General features: G+C 41.3%; 2 protein-coding genes across 3 annotated transcripts in view; one reads left to right on the plus strand and one right to left on the minus strand.

Moving 5' to 3' along the window:
* Positions 1-4160: 4160 nt before the first annotated feature.
* Positions 4161-11751, plus strand: C1ql3 (complement C1q like 3). Its single transcript, XM_042686168.1, has 2 exons — positions 4161-5037; positions 10779-11751. Exons 1-2 carry the CDS (start codon positions 4450-4452, stop codon positions 10956-10958), a joined length of 768 nt encoding a protein of 255 aa, XP_042542102.1. The 5' UTR covers positions 4161-4449; the 3' UTR covers positions 10959-11751.
* A 1487-nt stretch (positions 11752-13238) lies between these two features.
* The window catches only part of Pter (phosphotriesterase related), a 66761-nt gene continuing 56516 nt past the window's right edge, over positions 13239-23483 (minus strand). For both annotated transcript variants that reach the window (XM_042686292.1, XM_042686293.1), the window contains exons 4-5: positions 20819-20959; positions 13239-14409 (exon numbers count right to left, since the gene is read on the minus strand). In XM_042686292.1, coding sequence (XP_042542226.1) covers positions 14199-14409; positions 20819-20959 — 352 coding nt within the window. In that variant the 3' untranslated portion in view covers positions 13239-14198. The remainder of the gene's footprint in view (positions 14410-20818; positions 20960-23483) is intronic.

Consider the following 23483-nt stretch of genomic DNA (forward strand, 5'->3'; position numbering starts at 1 on the left):
CAAGTTCACGTTTACTGGTTTCTTGTTATAAGATGGCTACTATTTTAATTATATGTATCAACTCAACCTTCGCAACAAGCCTGTGATTTAGGCAATAATATTATTTCCACCTTCTGCAAAAGAAGTTGAGATTAAGCAATTTCACATCTACCAAATGAAGAAGCGAGGGTTCAAATTAAGAACTCTTGCGTTCCAAGGCAGTAAGCAACTACTTTCCATCACCCCAAGCAGACTCTTTCAGGTGGCAAATCTATAATTCTTCAGTCAAAAGAGTGTATGTTTTCTGGAATGATATAATTTGGAGACCCGGAAATTAACCAGCTGACCTGGTCCCCACTGTTTAAATAATTTTTATGCTTGTTTCTCTGCTTCTTGGATTTGTTACTCTGTTATTTTTCCTCATTATAGGAATTGCTATTTCAGTTTAAGTGCTGTTTGATTTGGAAACCATTCTCATGACTAAATATTTGTTTGCCTGGTAAGAGCTTAGGGTAGCACACTGCTGCCAGTGGGTGCTCAATAAAGATTAATGGATGGCCATGCACGCCTGTGTAGGAGTGGTGTGCTAAGAACCTGCTCAGATCTTCGAAAGTGACCGGACATCCCCCCTCACCACACACAAAACAACAATGTGGGGGGAAAAAATCACAGGACTGCCACTGAAACCTGGTCTTGGGTTTCCAGATTAAATTGTATCAAGTGAATGATCCCCAAGGCTGAAATACAAGAATGGGGAGTTTTTCTTTACTTTTCTTTTTCTTTTTTTTTTTGAAAGAAATCGTTGAGAGATATGCTGTCAAAATGAGATTCCAGGGTTTTTTCCAAGATGAATATCAAATATGAGAGAAAACTTGCTTCTCTGATGAGGAATGCAGAGAACCAAATATTTTTTAATTGACACATTTTTCTATTATTATATACATGTAAAGAGGATGAGTAATATGCCATATCAGATGGTTTATTCAAACTGTCAGAACAAGAGCTGAAGCATGAGTAACTCTCCAAGGAACCTTCTGTGAAATTTGAGCAATAGAAAATGACAGTAAGCCATCATATGTTCATTTACTACCATGACATGGGTGAAAATCTTGGGGACCAAAAAAGTCTTGGTGGAATATTTTCTAGAGGAGAGGAAATAGACCAATAGCTTAAACCCATTGGACTCAAAGCCCAGTGTCCACGCACTACCTAGCTCTCTGCCTCAACCTCCTCATTGGCAACCATTCCAATTCTCACATTTGCATGTCTTTCTTGAGAAGGCCTTTTCCTAAGAAGGTGGACCTTGAAGCATTTGATGAGAATTTATTTATGTAACTCTACCCTTAAAAATACATTTTCAGAATCTTCTCCTCGAACTTCCCTTAGTGAAAATGGGAACCTTATGAATTTGGATAATTCAGTATGACAGAGAAGAGTCTATTCAACTGGCTACATTACCTTCCAAGGCTTGCACCATACGAAACCATGTTCTCCTGCACAAAGAAACAGGCCTTTTGAGAAAGTGTGTTAGGAACACAGATAGGATAGGCCAGGAGAGATCCTACTTTATGTTTGCTGATTCAAAATGTGAAGCTAAGGTAGCTCATGCAAACAAAGATATTTACAGAGCCCTAAGTATAATGAGGTTCGGGTATAGGTGCTCATTTATAAAGTCCTTATCCATGAATAGAGGTTAAAGGTGGAGAAGGGCTATTTTCCAGTAGCAAGAAGTGGGTCTGTATCAACATCCAGGTGGATAGATGGATAATGGGACCATTGCTGAGCTGCCCAGCAATGCCTTAGTGCCAACTTTCTCTCTCTCTCTCTCTCTGGGAAATAGCTTAAGAGGCCAGCAGTGAACCATTCCATCAAGGAGTCTTTGTTTCCTTCTGTCTGCTTGCTCATTTGACCTGAAGTCAGAGAAGGAAAGAAAGAACCCTAACTGGTGGGCTGAGGCAGTGTGGACAGGCTGAGGGGGTGGGTAGAGGAAGCTGGAAGAGATATTCATGTTGTGGAGACTACTACGAGCAGTGCGAGATCACAGGCTGCAGAGGTCACCAGGGACGTGACTGTTTGCTTGTTGAAGTCTTCTTTTTGTTCTTGCCTCTCCTTTCTGAAGCTCACTCTCATGCAATAAGTAACCCTCTTGCCAGCCATCAATCCCGTATTGACAAGCAAATGCCGCCAGCCTTTGATTGACACCCCTTGCTCGGGAATGCAGAAGTATGGTTCAGGAATGGTATTTCTCCTTATTTCTTTAAAGCCATTCTCAGGCGGGCCTGGCGTATCTGTTGGTGGCATAACTCGCCTAAGGTCTACTCTGGGGGCTCTGCTAATATTCTCAAGCCAAGCTCTTGCTCCTCCTTCTCTCCTGTCGTCCTATTTTTCCAGTTTCCTGTCCCTCAGTGCACTTGTGGGAGGGCCATGATGGCGCCAAGTTAACTCTTTCTGTATCTCAGACAACAGGCCTTGCCTAGCACTTGGGTAAATGCTACTTGCCTTACTTTTAACACTTGAACTGAAGGCATTCTGACCAGTGATGGTTTCCTGCAACCTCAAGTCCTATGACAGTATCCTCTGAACCACCGTAAGCTTGGGGGTCAACTGACTGCTTATGAATCCTAGAGCCATTGTTCAGCCCTTATTTAAAAAAAAAAAAGTCAGTCCTTCTCCCTTTATTTGGTGGACATGTTCATTTAAAAATCACCCGGAAACAAACAAACAACAACAACAAAAAACGCCCTTTGGGTTTTAAATACACCTTACTGTTCTCAAGGTAACAAACATCTTCATTTCGAAGGCTGGGAAGGGGAAAAAAAAATCTTAAGGTTAAAAAAAAATCGCATGTACCATCTGGAAAACTCTAAAGGGCTCTCTTTATGTTAAAAGTGGCATTTGGGGGGAGAGGAGGGGGAAGGGGAGGAAGCCGAAACACCTGAAGCACGGATGGTAGGACAATCCAGCAAAGAAAACAGATCCAGCCAGCTTCCTTTCAACTTTCGCCCCCCCAACCCCCCCCCCCCGCATCCCGCAATCAGGGGCTTCTCACACCGCGGGGGGGGGGGACACACATGCAGGACCTCAGTGTGACCCAGGGAGTCTTGAGGACGGTGACCCCTCTTGTCTCTTCCCTTCCCCTCTTCCTCCCCCCTCCCCCAAGTAGGTCCAGCCTAAGGCACACAAGCCTTCGCGCTTGGGTTAAGCAAGGGAGTATTCAGCTTTTACTGTTGTTCATCCATGTGCAAAGGGTGGAGGAGGGGGGGGGGGGAGAGGAGGAGGCCGAAAAAAAAAATCCCACATTGTCAGAGTAATGCCAAACTCTCTCTGAGTGGGATGAGCAGAGCAGATGCTGCACGGAGATGCCAAAGCGGCTCCCCTTCCTCTGTGCCTCGGGTTCCTATAAATTGCTCCGGCGCGCGTTTGTCAGCCTCCTCTTCTGCTGGCAGGTGGTACCCAGGCAGGCTTCTGCCTTCAGTCTCCGCGGCGCTCGACTCCCGGCCGCCAGGCGCGCGCGCGCAGCCGATCGCTAGCTCCCCGGCTCCGGCCCTGAGCGCCGCCCGCTGCGGACACACACCGCGAACCCCGGACCCCGGCCGTCGCGTGTGCGCCCGGCACCACCACCACCACCACCGCCACCGCCGCCACCACCACCCCGCGCCATCGTAGGGGCGCGCGGGGGAGGGGAGGGCACCCCAGCCCGTGCGGGGCTTTTGGCAGGGGGGCGGGGGTGAGTGCGCTTCTATTACAGTCGTGGTGATTGCGAAAGAGCCAGAAAAAGAAGAAGAAGAAGAAGAAGAAGAAGGCAAGGGGACTGGCGAAGTCCAAGGAATGAAAAGAAGGAGGAGGCACTAAAAAAAAAAAAAAAAAAAGAAAAGAAAAAGACAACTTCGGGTGGAAAGTTGATGCGAACTGGCTCCGTCGGCAAAAACGGAAAAGTCGATCGCGGGCAGCAGCGGCGGCATAAAAGTGTGAGCGGGGCTGTCCTCTCCGCCGGCTCCGAGAGAGACTCCGAGCGAGCCACCGAGGCGGCGGCGGCAGGCCAGCCTGCGCCCTCCTCCGGGTGGCCCCCGCGCCGGTGCCCGCCCCGCGGCCGGCCGCCAGCCACAGGTGCCCAGGGGTTCGCGGCCGGGCACCCGGGCGCCCCGCGCAGCCCTCCTCCCCCCCACCTCTCCACCCCCCCTCCCGCAGCCCGCACCCCTCCAGCTCGGACTTGAGCGCCCGTCACTCGGCGCCCCAGCTCGCTCCCCAAGCCGCAGCCGCGCAGCAGGGGGGCCCGCCCGGAGGGTGCGCTCGGCCCCCAGCGGGAGTTGGGGGGTTCGGAGGGGAGGGGGAGATTGTTTTCGGCTCTGAAGAGGTCCCCACCCAACCTTCAAAATTTTGTCCAAAAGCAGACAAGAGGATCGCCCCGCGCTGAGCCGGCTGGTGGGCAGCAGGAGGCGCCTGATCGCCGCCGGGGCGCTGGGGGTGGTGATGGTGCTGCTGCTGGTGATCCTCATCCCGGTGCTGGTGAGCTCGGCCGGCACGTCGGCGCACTACGAGATGCTGGGCACCTGTCGCATGGTCTGCGACCCCTACGGGGGCACCAAGGCGCCCAGCACCGCCGCCACCCCGGACCGCGGCCTCATGCAGTCACTGCCCACCTTCATCCAGGGTCCCAAAGGCGAGGCCGGCCGGCCGGGAAAGGCAGGCCCCCGTGGGCCCCCAGGTGAGCCGGGGCCGCCGGGGCCCGTGGGACCCCCGGGCGAGAAGGGCGAGCCCGGGCGCCAGGGCCTACCCGGCCCACCCGGGACTCCGGGTCTGAACGCGGCCGGGGCCATCAGCGCGGCCACCTACAGCACGGTGCCCAAGATCGCCTTCTACGCCGGCCTCAAGCGGCAGCACGAAGGCTACGAGGTGCTCAAGTTCGACGACGTGGTCACCAACCTGGGGAACCACTACGATCCCACCACGGGCAAGTTCACCTGCTCCATCCCGGGCATCTACTTCTTCACCTACCACGTCCTGATGCGCGGCGGGGACGGCACCAGCATGTGGGCCGATCTGTGCAAAAACAACCAGGTGAGTGCGGGCGGTTGGCGGGGCGGCGGGCGGGGAGGGAGCGCGGGCAGGTGCGGGCGAGAGGGGAGGAGACCCCGGAAATAGGGGGTGGGAGCCCGCAGAGGAAGGGCGCGGCCACTCCGGCTCCCCGGAACCGCGACGGGGGAGCCCGGTGGGTTGAGCCACACTGCCCAGGTGGGGGTCGTGGAAAAGAGCACGGCGCCCCGCGGCTTGGACAGACAGAGAGAGAGAGGGTGGTGCCCCGCAGCTCAGACCCGCATTCGGTGCGCGCCCGTGGGAACGCGACCCTCGAGGGGGCGAGAAGCTCAGATCTTAGGTCCCCCCACTCCCTTCGTCCCCCAGCACCAACTTCAGTACTGGAGAAATTCCCAGAGCAAGAAAGCGCCCCGGGCCCAGGCGATCCTTAGCCACCTCGGGGCACTTGTAGACTGTTCTGGAAAGGAGAAGGCCAGAGGAGCTCTAAATGGGCGTGTCACAGAGAGAGAAACTTGTGGGGGGAGATAGGCTCGGGCTGGAGGGAGAAAGGGGACCCATGGGAGAGAGTCCGGGGCTCATCCTGGATGGAAATGGGACTGTGTAGGTTTGGGGGCGCACAGGGACTCTGGGGCGCACAGGGACTCTGGGGGCAGGGGGGGTGTCATCCCGGGCGGTGAAACTCACACTCTAGTCCATTTAAGACTACAATTTACTTTTCAGAGGGAATTTAAAAAAAAAATGGTAAGAAGCAAGGATTATGAGGAAATGGTGAGCCTCTGGGGTTTCCATCGCAAAAACTCAAACCACACATGCCTAGACACTGCACCCACAGTGTTCTAACTAAAGGAGAAAGCGCACGGGCAGGTGCCACGGGAGAGCTCCGTTGGGTGGGTTGGATTGTGGTCATGGATCCCCAAGGCACAAGGAAGTCCTTTTGGCCTTGACTGTTTAAAACAACCACCACCACCACCACCCTCAGATGAGCCCCTGGCCAGGAGAACTTGCTCTCTCGAGCTAGTCAGAGGGCTCGGGGGTCTATAATGCCTTGTTAAGGTGTCTTTACTGTTTGCTTGGAAATTCACTGCAAAAACCGAAGCATCTTTGATCTGTTGGTCAGAGGAGGAAAATTATGTTTGTAACTATTTGAAAGTGTAAATCAACAGGCCCTGGGGCAAGGCCTTGTATGCGAAAGCCTGCGGGGGTTCTGGGTTAAGTCCCCAGGATTGAAGGTTGCTTGTTGAGAGCAACACACAAAAAGCCCCCATGGCCTCAAAAGGCCTCACCCCGTGCAGCAACTGTGATTTAACCAGGGCTGTTGGCTTCCAGGGGTCACTGCCCCTGTGCAAATTCAAACCTTCTTAGCCAAACCTCATTTTTTTTTTTTAAATTAAGGATCATAAAAGCAAGATTTCTTCCCAAGACCTAATTCGGTGTCAGAATTTCACTTCTCAAAGTGAAAGATAAATGTCCCACATTTATGAGAGACTTTATTTTTTATTTAAGCCCACAAAATAGCTTTCCTACAAATAGCTTTAAGGACCCTCAAGACTCATAGAACTAAAAGGAAAGATGGCCACCAGGAGGTACTGACAGGGTTGTTAATTATCGTTATTATGCACGAATGTAATATTAAAAGAAATCAAAACTATTCACAGAGTAAGGATATACTTATAGGTAAATGGTGATAAAGGGCATGACTCACTGTACCGAAATAGAGTCATTGTGTCACCCTAACATGGTTTATGCACAGCCCCTCAGCAGGCAGGCCTGAGGCACCCCCTTATTTACAAATTGGCTCTCTACTGACACAAAAGCTAGGTTTGGAAAACACAATTATGCTGAATTGGTCTTTCTTTTAGAAGTATCAATTAAAACGAATTAAGATTCCACTTTTACCAACAGGTACAAAAAGGGTCATTATTTTTGAACTCTCTGGAAATCGCAATTGGATGAAAAATCAGGAAATAAGAGGATTAAATTAGTTGAAATGCTGACGTCTAGACTTAGAGCTTGCATGTGGTACACTGATACGGAGAATCACATTCTGTATAGGAATTCTGTGTGTGTTTTATTGCAAAATCATTTCATTGTTTGGGGTGTAGAAGGCTCCTTTGTATCAGTCCTGCATATGAATCCTATAACCATGATCAGGGCAAGACAAATTGTTGGCCTATAATTTACAATTTTATTACCAATATTAGGCTGCTGCTTCTACAAAAAGGTATGCAACAGGTAATTCAGAAAAAGTGAATTAATGCTGGTAAACAATGGTTGTTGTTTTTTTTTGAGTGTAAGTGTGTGTTCTTTTAGAAAATGGCTATTGCAATGTTACTGTTAAGGAAATTCATCTCCAGAAATATTTCATAAAGTGTGAGCTGCAGCCAGTTACAAGTGGGAAATCTTGTAAAAAATCTCTTTTTATTAATTCTAAATAAATACCTTATCCTTGATTTTCAATTATATTCAGGTCTGATCACTTCTTTGAATGGCAGGTCCTCCCTCTGAGCTGACCTAATTTGTTTTCATAAAAAAGAAACTCAGAGATCTATGTCAGTGTAATGTTCTATGGATTAAGAAGATTTTTGAGAAGCCCAAGAATTAAACAAAATGAAATGCAGCTGATGAGGGGAGAGAGCAATGCCTCTGGGCTGTAACCAGATGAAAGATTTTATTTATGCTTGGTATTGAATCTAGGATCACAGATGGAAACGTCAGAGACCAGTAAATTAACCTGATGTGCCACTTAACCTTTTGTTTATGATTCCACAGAAGTACAATGAAAATGAAATTATGAGAACATCAGTGGCAATTAATTGAATTAGCAAATGTTACCATAAATATTGTCGCTAATGATAAACCCTCAATAATTAGATGATGCTGAAACTATACAACCTATCCTATTGTCACAAACATGCCACTAAAAGGATCGTGGCTCTTGAATTCCTTGGGAAACCATCAACCTAAATTCATTCTTGGCATTTGTTGAAAGTGCATGATTTTATATATATTTATATATATATAAATTGGTCTCAAATAGCTTTACATAAATACAGGAAAAATCTAAATGTCTTTATACTTACACATGGAAACTTGACAAATATCACCTGAAAACAATTACGACCATGCTACTATAATAAACCACTATAATCCAAACTACACTGGCTTAGAACCATAAAATAATCAAAGACTAATTCTTTGCTTTTAAAAATGAAGGACTTATGGCTCCATGAGCATGAACTACACTGGCAAGAAAGAATAAGGTGGTGGCTTGATATTCATTTATTAAAGAGATTAATGACATGTCAAATGAACACTCTTTTTCAGAGAATGAAACCTGGGCTAAGGATAAAATAGAATCATATCAGGAAAGATAGTAAAGCAAATTGTGGTAGAAATAAGTATATTGGGGTGAGGAAAAGGTGCAATGTATTCTCTGACAAAAATGCAGAAATCAGTATACATTTAGGAAACTGCAACTAGCCTCTTCTACATTACCTCCCTGAAGAGCTTGATGGACTTAAAGGAAGAATTACTGAAGTCAATGACTTAGGTCCTGGTGCTTGAAATTTCAGGTTCCCTTATCCCATTAGAGTGTGATCAGGTGGGCAAGGATGCTCAAATCATGATACTGAAGGATGGCAATTATTTAATTGGAAAAATCTTATGGTACCATATAGGTTAAAGTCATAGAGAATTATCTTTCATTGTAAAGCAATCTCATTGCCTTTCCCTAACAAAGGAAGTAAAAAGCTTAGACTGGAATCATTCTAATGCATTTGCAGGGTTTTGTGTTACACCTAATGAATTAGTTTAGTGGCCCTACCCTACAGAATAAAAAGTACATTATATTGTTAAGAGAAGTTATCTCTCAACCAAATGATTTACTGTGTTCTTGTTCCCAAATACCTTCGTGCAGAAAACAATGATAACCATAGTATATACACTGAATACCCAAAGCACTGAATGAGTGTCTGGTTATTAATAATAGCTGTGAAGTATACTATGTTTGAAAATTAATTAACATATTACTGAGGTAGCTAATTGCAATTTTGTATTTTAATTTTTCTCATCCATTAAAAATTCACATGCTCCAAAAATTAAGTCATAATTATAATATTCTTCTTGTAAAGAGAATTTTCCCTGGGAATTAATGGCTAGATAAAAATTAACAAATCAAAGCATTTGGCTTCTACAAACTGGTAATTAATTCCTAGGAAATATTATGAAGTTCAAATATATTATTATTGAAGGGTCAAAACAGATCATCTCACTATTGGTATGTACATTGAAGTCAATGCTTCTAAGTATGATTACATGGCATATTACTTTCATTGTATTAGTGCCAGTTCTCACAGCATTAAGCAATTCTAAATCCTTTAAGCCCTTGTCTCCTTTTGTTATACGATACCCAGAAAGAAATATTTAAAATACTACTCAAATTACTTTCCAAGTTCAGCAGTGCCAAAGAGCCTTCTCCTTTTTTAACCTTTCAGCATTAATGTGAGAACATGTCATCACATGAAAATTTAATTGGAAAACCTATCATTTAAAATTTGAAATTCAGGGGAAATTCTTGACTTATGTCTCAGTTCTTTCATTTTGTCAAGTGATAAAATCCAGCATATTGTACCCCAAGTCATGCATTATTACATGCTGCAGCTTTACAAAACCACTAAATCACTCTCTGTGTTATTCAGGGAAATATCATTATCGTGGAATAGAAAACAAGCCACAAAGTAGAAGATGTGTTACTGAAATAAATCAGATACAAGCCTGCCTATTGAAAGATTTTCCAAGGCAGTATCAAAATATGTCTAAATGAATATGAAGCCTAATTTGAGAATGTGACAGAATGTCCACATTACGGGATATGATAGGCCATTTGACTGCTTGCAAATGTTTATCAACTCAGAAATGAGACCACAAGCATAAGCAGATTCTATGCAGTTTCCATACTCAAAGCAAACCACATGTTTAGAATATCCCAAACAGAGAGGATGTTCAGTGAAATCATTCAAAAATTCTAGACTCCCACCACAGAGATTTAGTTTTCTCTGTAACTTGAGGATCTGCTGAAAATAGATTGTCGATCTAAATGCACATATAATTAAAGGGTGAACAGGCATAAATGGAAGAAAAGAACTCTGAAAACATGGGTGAGAAAACCGAAGATGTTAAAATGAGTTATGCAGTTGAAGTAGAGTGCTAACAGGGGCTTTGCTTCTATTAGATTTCAAAAGCCCTAAATCAAAGGGCTTTCTTCCGTTTTTTGTTTTTTTTTCTTCCTATGTTGTAGCAGAGTGGTATTTCCCTGGGTCTTTGGCTACTTGAGATCTTGATTTTCTTGTTATAAGCAACTGAAGTTAGACCTGAACTTCTGTACTCATATACAGATGGCTAGAATATTGTAATTTGGCTTAAATTAAAGATGCAAAACATTGGGATGATTTCCATACCATGAAGTGAATAGGAATTCAAGGAATTAAACAAAGTAGTTATGCAGAAAGAGATGAAATTACTTTGTTTGTAGTGCTACTTATAAAAGACAGTTGAACAGTCCTCACGAAAGCACTTTGCTTCCTTCTTTTCCTCTTTTCCGATAACAGAGATGGAATTGTTACAGCTCCTTATAGAGCTGGGAGGTCAGGCAGACATCTGTATACTACATTTGGTGTTATGGCAGCAAGTTGACTATATCTGAATGGCTAAAAGGAAAACTTGAGACTTTTCTTTCCTGCACTCTAATGTTTGTCTGTTTCACATAGGTCCGTGCTAGCGCAATTGCCCAAGATGCTGATCAGAATTACGACTATGCCAGTAACAGTGTGGTTCTTCATCTGGAGCCTGGAGATGAAGTCTATATCAAATTAGATGGTGGGAAAGCCCACGGAGGAAACAACAACAAATACAGCACGTTTTCTGGATTTATTATTTATGCTGACTGATCGTGCAGAAACTAAGCCTATTGTTCTGAGTCTGAACTCTGGATTTGGATGGCTAACGTCAGTGAATCGATTGATCGAAGGCACCTCAGTTGTGTATAGGAGGGGAAATCCAATGCTACCTGACTCACATCTGTATCCCTCGGAAACATTATGTAAAAAAAATATATATTTAAAGCAAGATAAGCAGATGTGTGATCCACTACCGCCAAAGCAAATACTCCTTATTGTTAGTGTCCATGTGAATGAAGTCCTATAGAGATCACAAATTTTTATAGAAAAATCTAAGAGACTGAATTATTTCTTCAATATATACGATCCTTTGGTGTACTGTGATCTTGCTGCTTTATCCATATGTCAGCTTTGGTTCTTGTGAGTTTACTTGCTTATTATGATATTTGGAGTCTATACATAGTGTGGGGAAAAAATCATTTTACCCTGCAGGAGAAGGAGGAGGAGGTCTAATTGAAGTAATGCTGCTTGTCCCCAAAGAAATTGTTTGCCTTGTTTTCTTGTTAACTTTAGAGCTAGACCTGGAAATGATTCAACTTCAAGCCTTAACCTGGAATTTTCTAGATATGTGGGAATTCCCAAGCCTATGATCATTTTCACATTTTCCTTTTCTTCCATGAATTTTCCTTTTCTTACTCTTTCTCTCTTATGGTGATAGTCTTTAAAAATAGTGGTTGAATTTTTACCATAGGATTACCCCTCTCTTTGTGAGAAAATGTCTGTTTATGGATGGTATTTAGAAAACCCTCTGTATGTCCAGTTTTGTCAGTAGACTACATTTAGATTTACTTGGGAAGTCAGAGAAATTTCTTCTTTGGTATTGAACCAGACTGAGGTTTTTGCATTCTTTGGAATGGAATATTATTCATGACCCATTGATTGGATCTACTGCATGTGTCACAGAGGGGACACTCAGTAAGGCCCTCAAATAGTGGTGATTTCACAACAAACAATTTTACCTATAACCAACATGACAAAGTGTATATATTTTATATAGATACCTGACATACACATATACACACATATTTATATAACTATATGTTACATAAAATATTAGAGAGATGGGTTCAGTCCATGAAGTACAGTGTCTTATAGAGCCTCAAAATTTAATTTAAATAGTAGAAAGGATATGTGTGTATATGTGTATACATATATATGTATATGTATATACACAAACATATACACATAGAGAAACCTGCACAAGCTATTTGACTTATTTTGGATTGAAATATATTTTAGATGACAAAAATATATATGGACTAGCAACATAGTAAAACACTTCTCTTTAAAACTTATCCAGAAGATTAAATGTCAATAGATTAAAGCGCCCTGTGTTTCACATGTACAGAGGTTAGCTCTATGGGTTTTTTATTTGCTCATCAATACTTTAACTACACTTTCTGGATGACTGGTAATATCAGAAGTGTGGAGACAAACTAGCTCTCTTTCACTATGGAATTACATGCATTGGGGTTGTCAATTTTTGTCTTCTGTTTCAAGTGGATGGAAGCAGGCAGTAGATTTTTTTAGGGTAGTGCCAATCCTTTCTCTCTATTAAGACACACTGCCAAAAGTCATCTCTTTAATTTATGGAAAGTATTAAAATGCATGTTGAGCCATCCAAACAATCACACAACTTCCACCATGACAGTGAAAACATCCATTCCCCTTTCAGTTGCCTTTGAAGACTTTCTGACAAGATTTCAAAAACAGGGATTTAAAAGTCTGCTTGTTTTATTGGTGAAGGACATTTGCATTTTTTTCATTTAAAGGAATTGATTTGTAGTCCTGGCTCATTCCACTTTGGTACTTTTTGTTCTAATCCACAGAAAGCGTGAGCATCTTTGATCAGCCGAAATATCTTTAATTTAGCAAACTTCGACTTTACAAGAGTTATGCATGATGTTCCAGTCCAAAGGTGGTGTTTGCTCTTCTGTTTCAATGCCATGGTCTGGCATTGAACTGGCATAGTATAGAATAAAAACCACCTAGCCAAGAATAATGACTAGTACTACTTAGTCTTTCTGATAACTCACAAATGAACTGTAATAGTCCTAATTTCTGTTTAGCAACTGATATTTGTCAAAAAAGAATTGGCAGTAAGGGAATTTTTGTGATGTCTTGAGTTGTCCAATATCACAGGGAGGAGTCAATCAAAAGATTTATAGACAGCAATGAATAGGATTAAAAGTTTTAACTTTTTTTAAAGCATTACTTACAAACAATATCAGGGCTGGATATCTTTTTAAAGAGTAGGCTTTAGAATCGAACTGTCATTTCCAATAGATTTGATTTATTCTTTAGACAAATAAGCATTATTTTCTCTACTTAGGCCCGAGGGAGAGAAATAATAAATAAAAAGTAAAGGAAAGAAGGGGAATATACTATATTATATATATATATATGGCAAACATTTCTCTTTTTTTGCATTATATCTTAAGATTAATTAAATTGTGGCCTTTGTTATTATAATTGTAATGGTTCATTAAACTATATTATGTAATATATTATGACTTTTATGATTGAATTTTTATAATTCAGGATTGCTGTGTGTTCTTATACAAACTTTGTAAAACACAACAAAATTTACAGCAAAATGGATATCAGAAAGCCAATGCTATCAAAACTGATTTACTGCAAGCATTTAGAGATGGGTGGAGATCATATAATTAGCCTACCAAAATAATTTTATGGTTGCAAATGGGTAATTAAATAACAGTATCCTTGCTCCAAAAAAAAAAAGGCTTAAATTTTAACTTCCCTTGCTGCAAAAGCTATTTCAATATGCCATATTATGCATTAAGCATTAATTAAAGAACAGCAGGATAATTAGTAGGATCATCAATATTACAAGAAACATTAGATTGCTCCAGAAGGAGGCAATTTAACTAGAAACACTTTAAATTTTCTTAAGTAGTGTAGCTGATCGGTTAGAAAAATAGCAAAACAAACTAACAGAAAAGGCAACTCTTAGGAGATAATAGACTTTAAATCATTGTTGGGGGAATATGCACTTCATATTTATTTTAAGGCACAACAAAAGGGCTCACATAGGCTCAGGAACTTCTCAGAGGCACAAATGTAATAGCGACTCCGATTCAGAGAAGGCAAGCTCTTCTACTGCTCTAGCGAAGGAAACAGCCATTTGTGTCTAAGAGACAATGGGTTTGAAATCATTTTACAATTTCCTGCAAGTTTTACAAAGAAGGTGTAAGTTCCGGAACCACCAGCTTACTTGAAAGTTAGCCACTGCTTAGGGTTTTCTATTAGTATCTTGTCAAGTACATGCTCACTTATTCCTCTAAGTAACATTTTAGGAACAATGTTGGTGAGTATGTGAGAATAGCCGTGACCCCCATATTTCATCAGGCGATGCTTCGTATGGATGTCGTGTGCCATCAGAATTCGATCTTCATATCCCTCATCCACCAGGAAACGTACCCTGTAAAAAAAAAAAAAGAAAAGAAAAGTTAACTCTTTACATGCCATTCGTCACCTCACTTTGTAGCTTTTTAGGACTCTTTAAAAAAAACTTTTTACTCATATGAATCTATTGTGCTCGTCGTAAACGTATTGCCCTTCACTGTGGCTTGTGTACTGGCAGATCCTTAATAAATATTGTGTGGAGATGATGATGATGATGATGATGATGATGATGAATTGCTGTATCCTATTAGGAATGACATCCTGTCCCACGTCCATGGAAAGCTATAGCCCATGGTGTTTATGACAACACCTAGCAATGTTGCATGAAAGGTAGCTTCCCCCAGTTGTACCAGTTCTAATGACTGACCACTGATTTATCAGTTCACTAAACAACTTTGTCTTCTGCTCTACTCTTTAAAACACTACTTTACTCTTTAAAACACTTCTCTTAGCAGGCTTAGTGGATGGAGATTTCATTCTCACCTTCTCTTTTCATTTAGAAAATAAAATCAGTAGGAGTATGAATTAAGAAAGGGAAAAAGCCAGGGGTGGTGATGTAATCCTACTACTCAGGAGGCAGATACAGGAGGATCTGGACTACCAGCCTGGACTATATCCTGAGACCTTATCTCAACCCCCTGACAGCTCCACACAAGGACAAAAAAGTCATCTTCATACCAACAATACACTCAAGAGTAACATCAGCTGCCTTACTAAAGTGAGGCCTATGAAACTCAGCCAATAAGAATAGGTTGGCAAAGGTACTTTTCTGTGTTTGAGACATTTAGTTCTCTGAAATCTATGGGAATGTTGACTTAGTAGTAATCTTTAAACAGTAGATTAAGTTGGCTAGAAAATCTTTCTCTATATTCCTTCTTATCAACGAGACAGCTAGAACAATGAGCTGTACCTTTAAATTTATAGTTGGTTGATTAAAGAGCAGCTGCCTGACCAAAAGTATAATCCTCTTTGCTTGGTGCTTTGCTTAAGTGCTATAATCTGCAGAGTGAGTCACCTTCTGACAGCCACCATCTGTATGTATCTGCACTATGAGCAGTGTCCTTCTTTACTTCCATGCTCTCTGATGGCAGAGATGCAACTTGCAAACAAGAGCTCACCACTGAAATTCTTGTTATCACCCTGGGAAGCATCTAGGCTGCAAATGGATATGGGTGGATGGATAGGGCCTTCCTCTAGGGGCTGAGCACTTGAAAGAGACACATTTTATTTCAATGGATAACATTTCTTGGCATGCCTGGGCATCAGAGTCTTCTTTATTAATGGTAAGGAAAATGTGGGTCACTACACACAAAACTCAAGCACCAAGTTTACCCTCTGAGAGCATATGGATTTAAATATTATTAAATGAAGGTCACCTCTGATATTTAGAGGTCAAAGGAATGTTAGAGCTAGAACAACCTGGGTGCTTTGACTAGAAACGGATGTTCATGCCACATGGACCTCATATCTGTCCTCTAAGAGTATAAAATGCCATTTGTACCATCAAGGTCATTTAGCTTGTTGAAATTTGTTCTAAAGTGATGATCCGCACCCACTTTTGGACAAACTCTATTTAAACAGGAATTTATCTAAGAGACTGATAGGATCATTTATGAAAAAGGTAAGATTTGACAGAATGTATACATAATGCTGAACCTAGTATGACATTTTGACCTGTAACTGCATTCAGGGACAGTATAGACAGGTTTAATTCATCCTTTCTCCTAATACTTAGTAACATTTGTGCCAGAGTTCAGATCCCTTTTCCTTATCTGAGATCAGGCTATCTCAGATGGCATATCTATGGATAAACAAACTCCTGCAAGATGCCTTTTTTTTTTAACACCTGGAAATACTAGCTCCATTTGGAAGCTAGTAAGGAAAGAATGTGGGAGATAAAATACTCTTATTTCCAAATGGGAATGCTTACAGCTCATTAAGTCAAGGATCTGGAGACTAGTTTCTCCTGAGCAAGATGCTATCATAGCTCTAGAAACACAATGATATCCAGACTCTCAAGGAAACCTGCTTGGCCAGGCCTGAGCTAAGACATCGGCTCTCTTGCTGTGTCTCTGTGTGCAAGAACAGGAGTTACAGAGATGCCGCCAGAAGGGAAGAACCACTACAGATGAGAAGACAAAAAATCACAGTAATTATAGCCATACAAATGAGTTCGTGTTTTGCAAACAAATATTAGAGAGAGACTACAAAGTGTGAAAAGGCAGAGATATAATAAGATTTGAGAAATGGAGCATAAGATTGAAAACAGGTGTTAGACACAGAATTTCTGGTGCCGAAAACCAGAGGTAGGCAGAAGCAAGTTTCTATGCTCTTTCACTTCAGGAGTTCCAGACTAGTATAGCTAAAAAAGGACTGTAGATGAATGATGAACATCAAGCTTTCAAGACTCGGGGACAATGGGACACTGGAGCACACGCAGCCCCCACGATCATTCAGATATGAACCTGAACTTGACTGGGGTGAAGTGACTCTCCATGGCTTCCATTCATTGAAGGTAAGGGCTGGGGTGTGGAATATGTGGTAGAACACCTGCCCAACAAGCATAAGGGTGATGAATTCAAATCCCAGTATTGCCTGCAATAAATAAATAAGTTAAGCACACACACACACAAGCATGTATGTATATGTAGTTTAGAACGTATACGCATGCACGTTTGTGGTATATGCATGTTCCTGTGTGTATGTATATTCTTCTGTCTGAAATTGTGACACACTTTCATACTTGGGGAAGGTTTACATTTGGCATAAGAAGAGATAACCAAAATTAAATTCCTGTCCTTGAACTAATAGCCAAAAGGAGCTGCGAACTGAGCAGGAATGCTTGGGAAACCATCTTCCTCTCATACATCCTTCATAGACAGATAGATAATCCATTTACAGATCTTCTTCTAGAAGGTACAGGCCCCTCAGAGAAGGCACCGTGGTGCAAAGGTACATCGGTATTACCACAAAGAGTGGCAGGAAAAGGTACCAGGTCCTGATGTATCAGCTTCCTATTTCTAAGATGAGTTGCACAAAATGTTAAGAGAATCCATGATGAGAGATAAGAACAACCTACCACTCCAGCTATTTTAAATTCCAGAATATGTAGGATGAGGAATATTCATTTTGGAATGTGGCACTAATGAGTATGAGTCTAGGGAAACATGAGTCTAGGAAACATAATGGTGTTCCTGAAGAGAAAAATTAAAATCACAAGACATCAAAAGAAAACAACACATCTCTTTGTCAAAAAGTGGGTCTGGGTAGTTGAGAAAAAGACCTCACTTTCCATTGGCCAAGACAATCAAAGCAGTTTGCTCATGTAGACTGGATGCTACCTTATGTAATTAGAGGAAGTATTTACCAACTAGTTGATATGAAACTGGAAGCCTATTTTATGGTTTCTCAGATCACTGACAGGAATGCCAACATACAAGGGCCCTAGAGAGCATAGATATGCAAAGACCAGTTTCCTAGGGGAGCAATCCTAAAATACTGCGAATGATCACTGGCTCAGGATACTGCTCACAACATCTGGATGCTGCACTATCCATACCTGAGGCTCACCATTGTCACCTCATGTAGACGCACACCTCCATTCTCGTTTTGCTTATTCTCCATGTCAATCAGATTTTCCACATTCTTGTCTTCATGAGAAATCTAAATGTTCAGTTTTCCTCTCTGACCGCTTCACCTCTTTCTGCTTTAGCTCACTCACCCTCTTCCACTGTATCTATTAACCCCTTCATGAACCTTAACCACCTCATGAACCACTCCTGTCATTTGTCCTTCTACGTCATTGCTATATAAGTGTTTTCCCCTCCATCTCAGACTCAGGGCCTCATGTCTCAATCCTTTGTTCTTTCGGCTTCCACTTGCAACTTTCTGATAGAATCCACAAAGCTTCACTAGTCCTGCTATGGCAGCTCTCAACGTTTTTCTTTTCTGGAAAACAATAACTGAATCACATGCACTAGTGGCAACATACAGTTGTGCAATCATAATTTCCAGTTTCACTGGGCTTCATATTCCTGTCTAAGCCAGTGCCTCCCTGATCCACCTCTCTGCTACTTCTATGGAAGTCCTCCATGGAACCCACTCCTTCCTTCTCAGGTCATGATCCTGTCTGCCTTATGGGACACAAGAAAACACACTGGCAGTGTAGCTTCCATTTCCTGATCCTCTAGCTGCGATGTTTATCTGCATGGACATCATTGCTGGCTTCCTACTGTTCCGTTTCAATGGAGAAAGTAACTTTTCAACCAACTTTCTGTTTGTTCCCAAGATTCCATCTTTTTGGTACCTTTAGGAATCTTGATCTTTATTTATCTCTTCAGATATTTTAAAGTGAATATCTATCAAACACTTCCATATTCTGCAGTGTATTTTGTTTCTATACTTTATAAACTTGATAAATACTCTACGGAATGGCAGGCCTTTCTCAATCACTGTCTCTGTGTCTCCCAATTCTTTTCTTGTTTTTTTTTTGTTTTGTTTTGTTTTGTTTTTGGTTGGTTGTGGGGCTTGAATTCTGGACCTGGGTGCTGTCCCAGAGCTCTTCAGCTTAAGGCTAGTGCTCTACCACCTGAGCCACAGTGCCACTTCTGGTTTTCTGGTGGTTAATTGGAGCTAAGAGTCTCATGGATTTTTCTGCCAGGGCTGGCTTTGAACCATGATCCTCAGCTATCAGCCTCCTGAATAGCTAGGATTACAGGCGTGAGCCACCAGCGCCAGGCTCTCAATTCTTATTCTTTGATACTTCAAAGAATACTAGCAAAAGTTTCCCTCAATCCTGTCTTGTCATCTAGCTTCATCCTCCCCTCCCCTCTTCTTTCTACTACTGAACTTTTGGAAGCAGTAATCTCCCCATTCTTTCCCTCCTTCCTCACCTCCTACTCATTCCTCAAGCCTTTTCTACTGAAACCACATACTGACAGAAACGAGAGACTTCGAATTGCGAAACCTGATGGATATTTTCCAGTATTGAGCTCATTTGCTATCTACCACACATTTTGTAAATGTTCAAACATTTTCCTTTCATCGTCTCTCTCCTCTAACTTCTGAATCCTGCTCCCCCCCCCCCACCGATATTATCAGTTTGAATTTTTTTCCTCCATCTGTCATTAAGCGGTTCTCCCCTTCAAAAGTCTGTGTGCAGGCCTCGGTCCCCAGCCTTTCCTCTCTACGATCCCATTCATTGCAATGGCTCCTTCTATCTATCATATGTACATGAACAACATCCATATTTATGTCTCACTCCAAACCTCTGTAAGTTACACACACTCATCTCAGGTCCTCTCTAGATAAATGAGATACTTGTAAGTTAAAATCTTCCTTGTTTAGCTCAAATAGATTTCTCCTGACGGATCCCTTATCTTAGTTCATTTACTCTTCCTATCACCATGTCATGAAGACCAAATCTGGTAGCCATCCTTGACTGCTCAAATCTTCTCCACCTCACTGCAAAAATGGGTCCTACAATATTGTTTTGCCCATTACACACTAGGCAATTTGGGGAGGTTGCATTTTATATGATGTTACATTTCAGCATGTGAGTTGAAATTTTCCCAATAATGAGTATTTTTAATAAAGCAATTCAAGTATTAATTGTAGGAAGTTGGAAGCTTAGTGTAGTCAATCCAGGAAAGAAACAGCTTATTTCATTAAGGGCAAGAGGAGGAAAATGTCTTTTGTTCACTTATTGTCAGGGCAAGGGTTGAGTCTTGTTTCCTGTTAGTTACCCATCTGGCCCTGGAATTCTAAGGCTCTGCCTCACTTTAGCCCACTTAGGATGACTCATTCTCTCCTTGAAATAATAGAGGGAGATTTTCTCCCTGAAACAGCCCAGATATACTTTTCTCTGAAAATCTGTGGCTCAACCTGCTTACTGTTTTCTGAAGTTTTGTTAACACTCACCCAGATTTGACAATCACAAAGGGCTGGTTAAAAGAGAACATGAGGTTTTCATCTTTGTTGCTGTTGTTTTAAATGTACTTATAATGTACCATGTTTCTTTTTTGTTTCTTTTGTATGTTCTTCCCCCATGGTATAACCCCTGTTTTAACTTTATTTGATTCCAGTGCCCTGCATCTTGTATATACATTTTTTTTTTTTAATTTGGGGAGGGGAAGGGAAATAACAAAAGGCTGAAACAAGGATACAGGTTGATCCATTGTAGCAATGAGATGTACAAGACACTATGCTGAAAACAAACTTTACAACTTTTTTGGGGGGGAGGAGGGAGGAAATGAGAGGTGGGAAGAGAAGGGATGGTAGGGGAAAAACAAAGGAGGGGGTAACAATGCTCCATAGGAAATGTACTCATTACCTTACTCATGTAAGTGTAACCCCTCTGTACCGTATCTTTACAATAAAGATATATGTATATCAAAAGAGAACATGAGTCATTTCAATATAGTTACCTTCTAATCCTTTTGTTATCATCAGGCATATCGATCTCTGGGTTGAGCTGGTAATGAAGGAGTTCAGTACCAAAGAGATCATATTCTAAGTAGCAGCCAAGTTGAGCAAACTCCAGCAGCTCCTTCTTGTCAAATATAGATCTAGAGATAATAAGACAGATATACTGCTATTATTAAGAGTGTATCCTTGCCAGGTGTGGTGGTGCATGCCCCTGATTCTAGAGCTGGAGTTCAAAACCAGCCTCAGCTACACAGCTAGACCTTGTCTCAAAAGAACCAAAAATTGGGAGCAAAAAGGGGTGAATTCACCACATATGCAGATTAGAAAATTTAAATGTATCATATATGTATATAAATCAACTAAAAGAGTTTTTGAGTTGGTATCCACACACATCCAACACATATGGCCTCCCCCCCCCGCTTCCTTTTAGTCTTCTAATGGTTGTACACGGGAATTACAATTTAACATCTGCATTTATGAGTCCAATGTATCTTGACCAATCACCCCTTCCAACATTCTCCTCTATCCCTGTACCTCTTTCCCTCCAATCATGTCCCATTTCCCATTATGTATATTGAGTATTATGACTATATATGCCTCCATTCCCTTTTCCATTCATTTACTTCCCCCCCTTCAAACTATGTTTTAGTTTTCTGACATTCATTTTGTCACACTCTCTGTTAATTGTTCCAAGGGTCCCAACAACTAAAGCCTTGAGTTGGCACTTACGATAGGACTACAAAATGGTGTGTTTAGATTGCTACCAGAAACGGGAATTTACCCAATCAAAGGGGCCTTCCACTTCAAAGTGCTTGGGAGCTACAGACTTGTAGCTGTCATTATGCAGACATAATTTTTGGACTTTCCTCCATAGTGGCTCTAGAAGATGTCTCATACTCTTTTGACAAATTTTATTAATGGGTTAAATTTTCATCCTCTAAAAACTGCTGTCATCTGTGGAAACGATCAAAGGATATTTGTCATCCATCAGGTCTAGTGAATTAGGTGAGTAATTCTCTTCTGGGTGAAACAGGAAGTTCACTGCGTGATTTTCTTGTGAAGATGATAAAATTGTCCTAAAATTAATTCCAAAGCCTATGTATAATACAGTTTATATTTTTTTCTTAAAGGTTGGACATTTAAACAGACAGACAGACAGACATACATACATAGGAGTCTGTGTATGTGTTTAAACATATAAAATAAAACGTTATTTTATAGTGATATTTATGGATCTATTTTCATTTCAGGGGTATCACACTAAAATACAATTGTTCTAGGATGTAATTATTAAATGATTGGGAAAGGAAGCATGTAAAATTATTTCATATTAATACAGCTACAGACAGGGGAATAGAAAAAGAATTAAAGAGTAGATTGTCTCAAAAAATTTAGACTATAGCAACCAAAAAGTGAAATGTACTCAGATAGCCCTCAAATACCATTATAGACAATGAATCACATAGAGAAATAAGAAAGACTCAAAACATCCTGCTGGGACAAGCCAAAAAAAAATCATAAGGAAGTTTGTCCTCCATTAGTCTTGTCCTCCATTAGATATGGAGTGCAGGGAGTTAGGGATCTGGAGAAAGAAAGTGATTGGGACCCAAAAGTGGTCTGAGAAGGGTTGAGTGTCAGACAATCATTGCCTTAGTAGGCTTTTATCACACCGATATTCTGTTTCTTTGGCAACTTCTGGGATGAGAGCACTATTATATATGTCTCTAAGTCTGCTGCTAAGAGGTCAGAAGTATTTTCAAAGCCCTGCTCCCAAACCATGGGAGGACCAATTAAGCTTCCATATGTCACAGGTACAAGAAGAGTCTGCCTCCCTGGGAGTTCACTATTGACTTTCATTCCGAGTTATCATATTATGGCTGGCTCCTTTTCGACTGTTCACCAGCTTCGCATAACTTATAGTTCATGATATTGTTTTAGGAAGCTAAAAAAGAATCTTTCCTCTAAAATGTGCATTAGTTCTGTGCTATCTTCTATTAATACTTCTCTTTTTTCCATTTTACCATGGAGACCATCTTATGTTTCCAAAATTACTAGACTAAAAAAATGTGTGTTTTTATATAGTAAACATATTCTGTTTCCCCCCAAGACTCATACTTAAAAACAAAATATACACAATTAAAATGACATGAGAGGGAAAAGTTTAGTATTCTTTTGAGTTAGTTTAGTATCCTTTAAAGTTAATTCAAGTTTTTGATTCCTACTATGGGCAAAGTACTAAGGTGGGAGAAAACCAGAAAGGGGTTGGAGGTCCCAATAGGTTTTATCAGACTTTTATTTCTGCTTTTAGTACTTTTCCACTTCTTTTGGCCTAATGTCCTTAAAAATGTTTTCTAAATTTTAAATTGTCTATCGAGATATATACCTAATGGAAAGTTCACAGCCAATGTTATGTCATAGGAAAAATAGTCACTTAACAGTCCTAATTGAAAATAAAAAATAAAGTTTCTTGTCATTAGCACTGTGGTTGTTAAGTTTAAGAACATGTGTAAGAACTTATGTGTCTAGAATTGTGTTATGCTTTACATTTTCTCTCTCCATAAAGAACAAGAAAAAACAGGTACTTAAGAGAATGAGGTACTCAGGTAAAGAAGAAAAGACAGCACAACACAACAAAGGGAAGAAGCTAATGTCTATGCTTCAAGG

Source organism: Dipodomys spectabilis, unplaced genomic scaffold (genome assembly GCF_019054845.1).
Source record: "Dipodomys spectabilis isolate Male_0828 unplaced genomic scaffold, ASM1905484v1 ptg000096l, whole genome shotgun sequence".
NCBI classification, from domain to species: Eukaryota; Metazoa; Chordata; class Mammalia; order Rodentia; family Heteromyidae; genus Dipodomys; species Dipodomys spectabilis.

Bases quoted from the DNA above. Each gene is read 5' to 3' on its own strand.
- C1ql3 (XM_042686168.1), top strand. From the start codon at position 4,450: ATGGTGCTGCTGCTGGTGATCCTCATCCCGGTGCTGGTGAGCTCGGCC. The intron at 5,038-10,778 runs GTGAGTGCGGGC...TGTTTCACATAG, and splicing joins ATCTGTGCAAAAACAACCAG to GTCCGTGCTAGCGCAATTGC.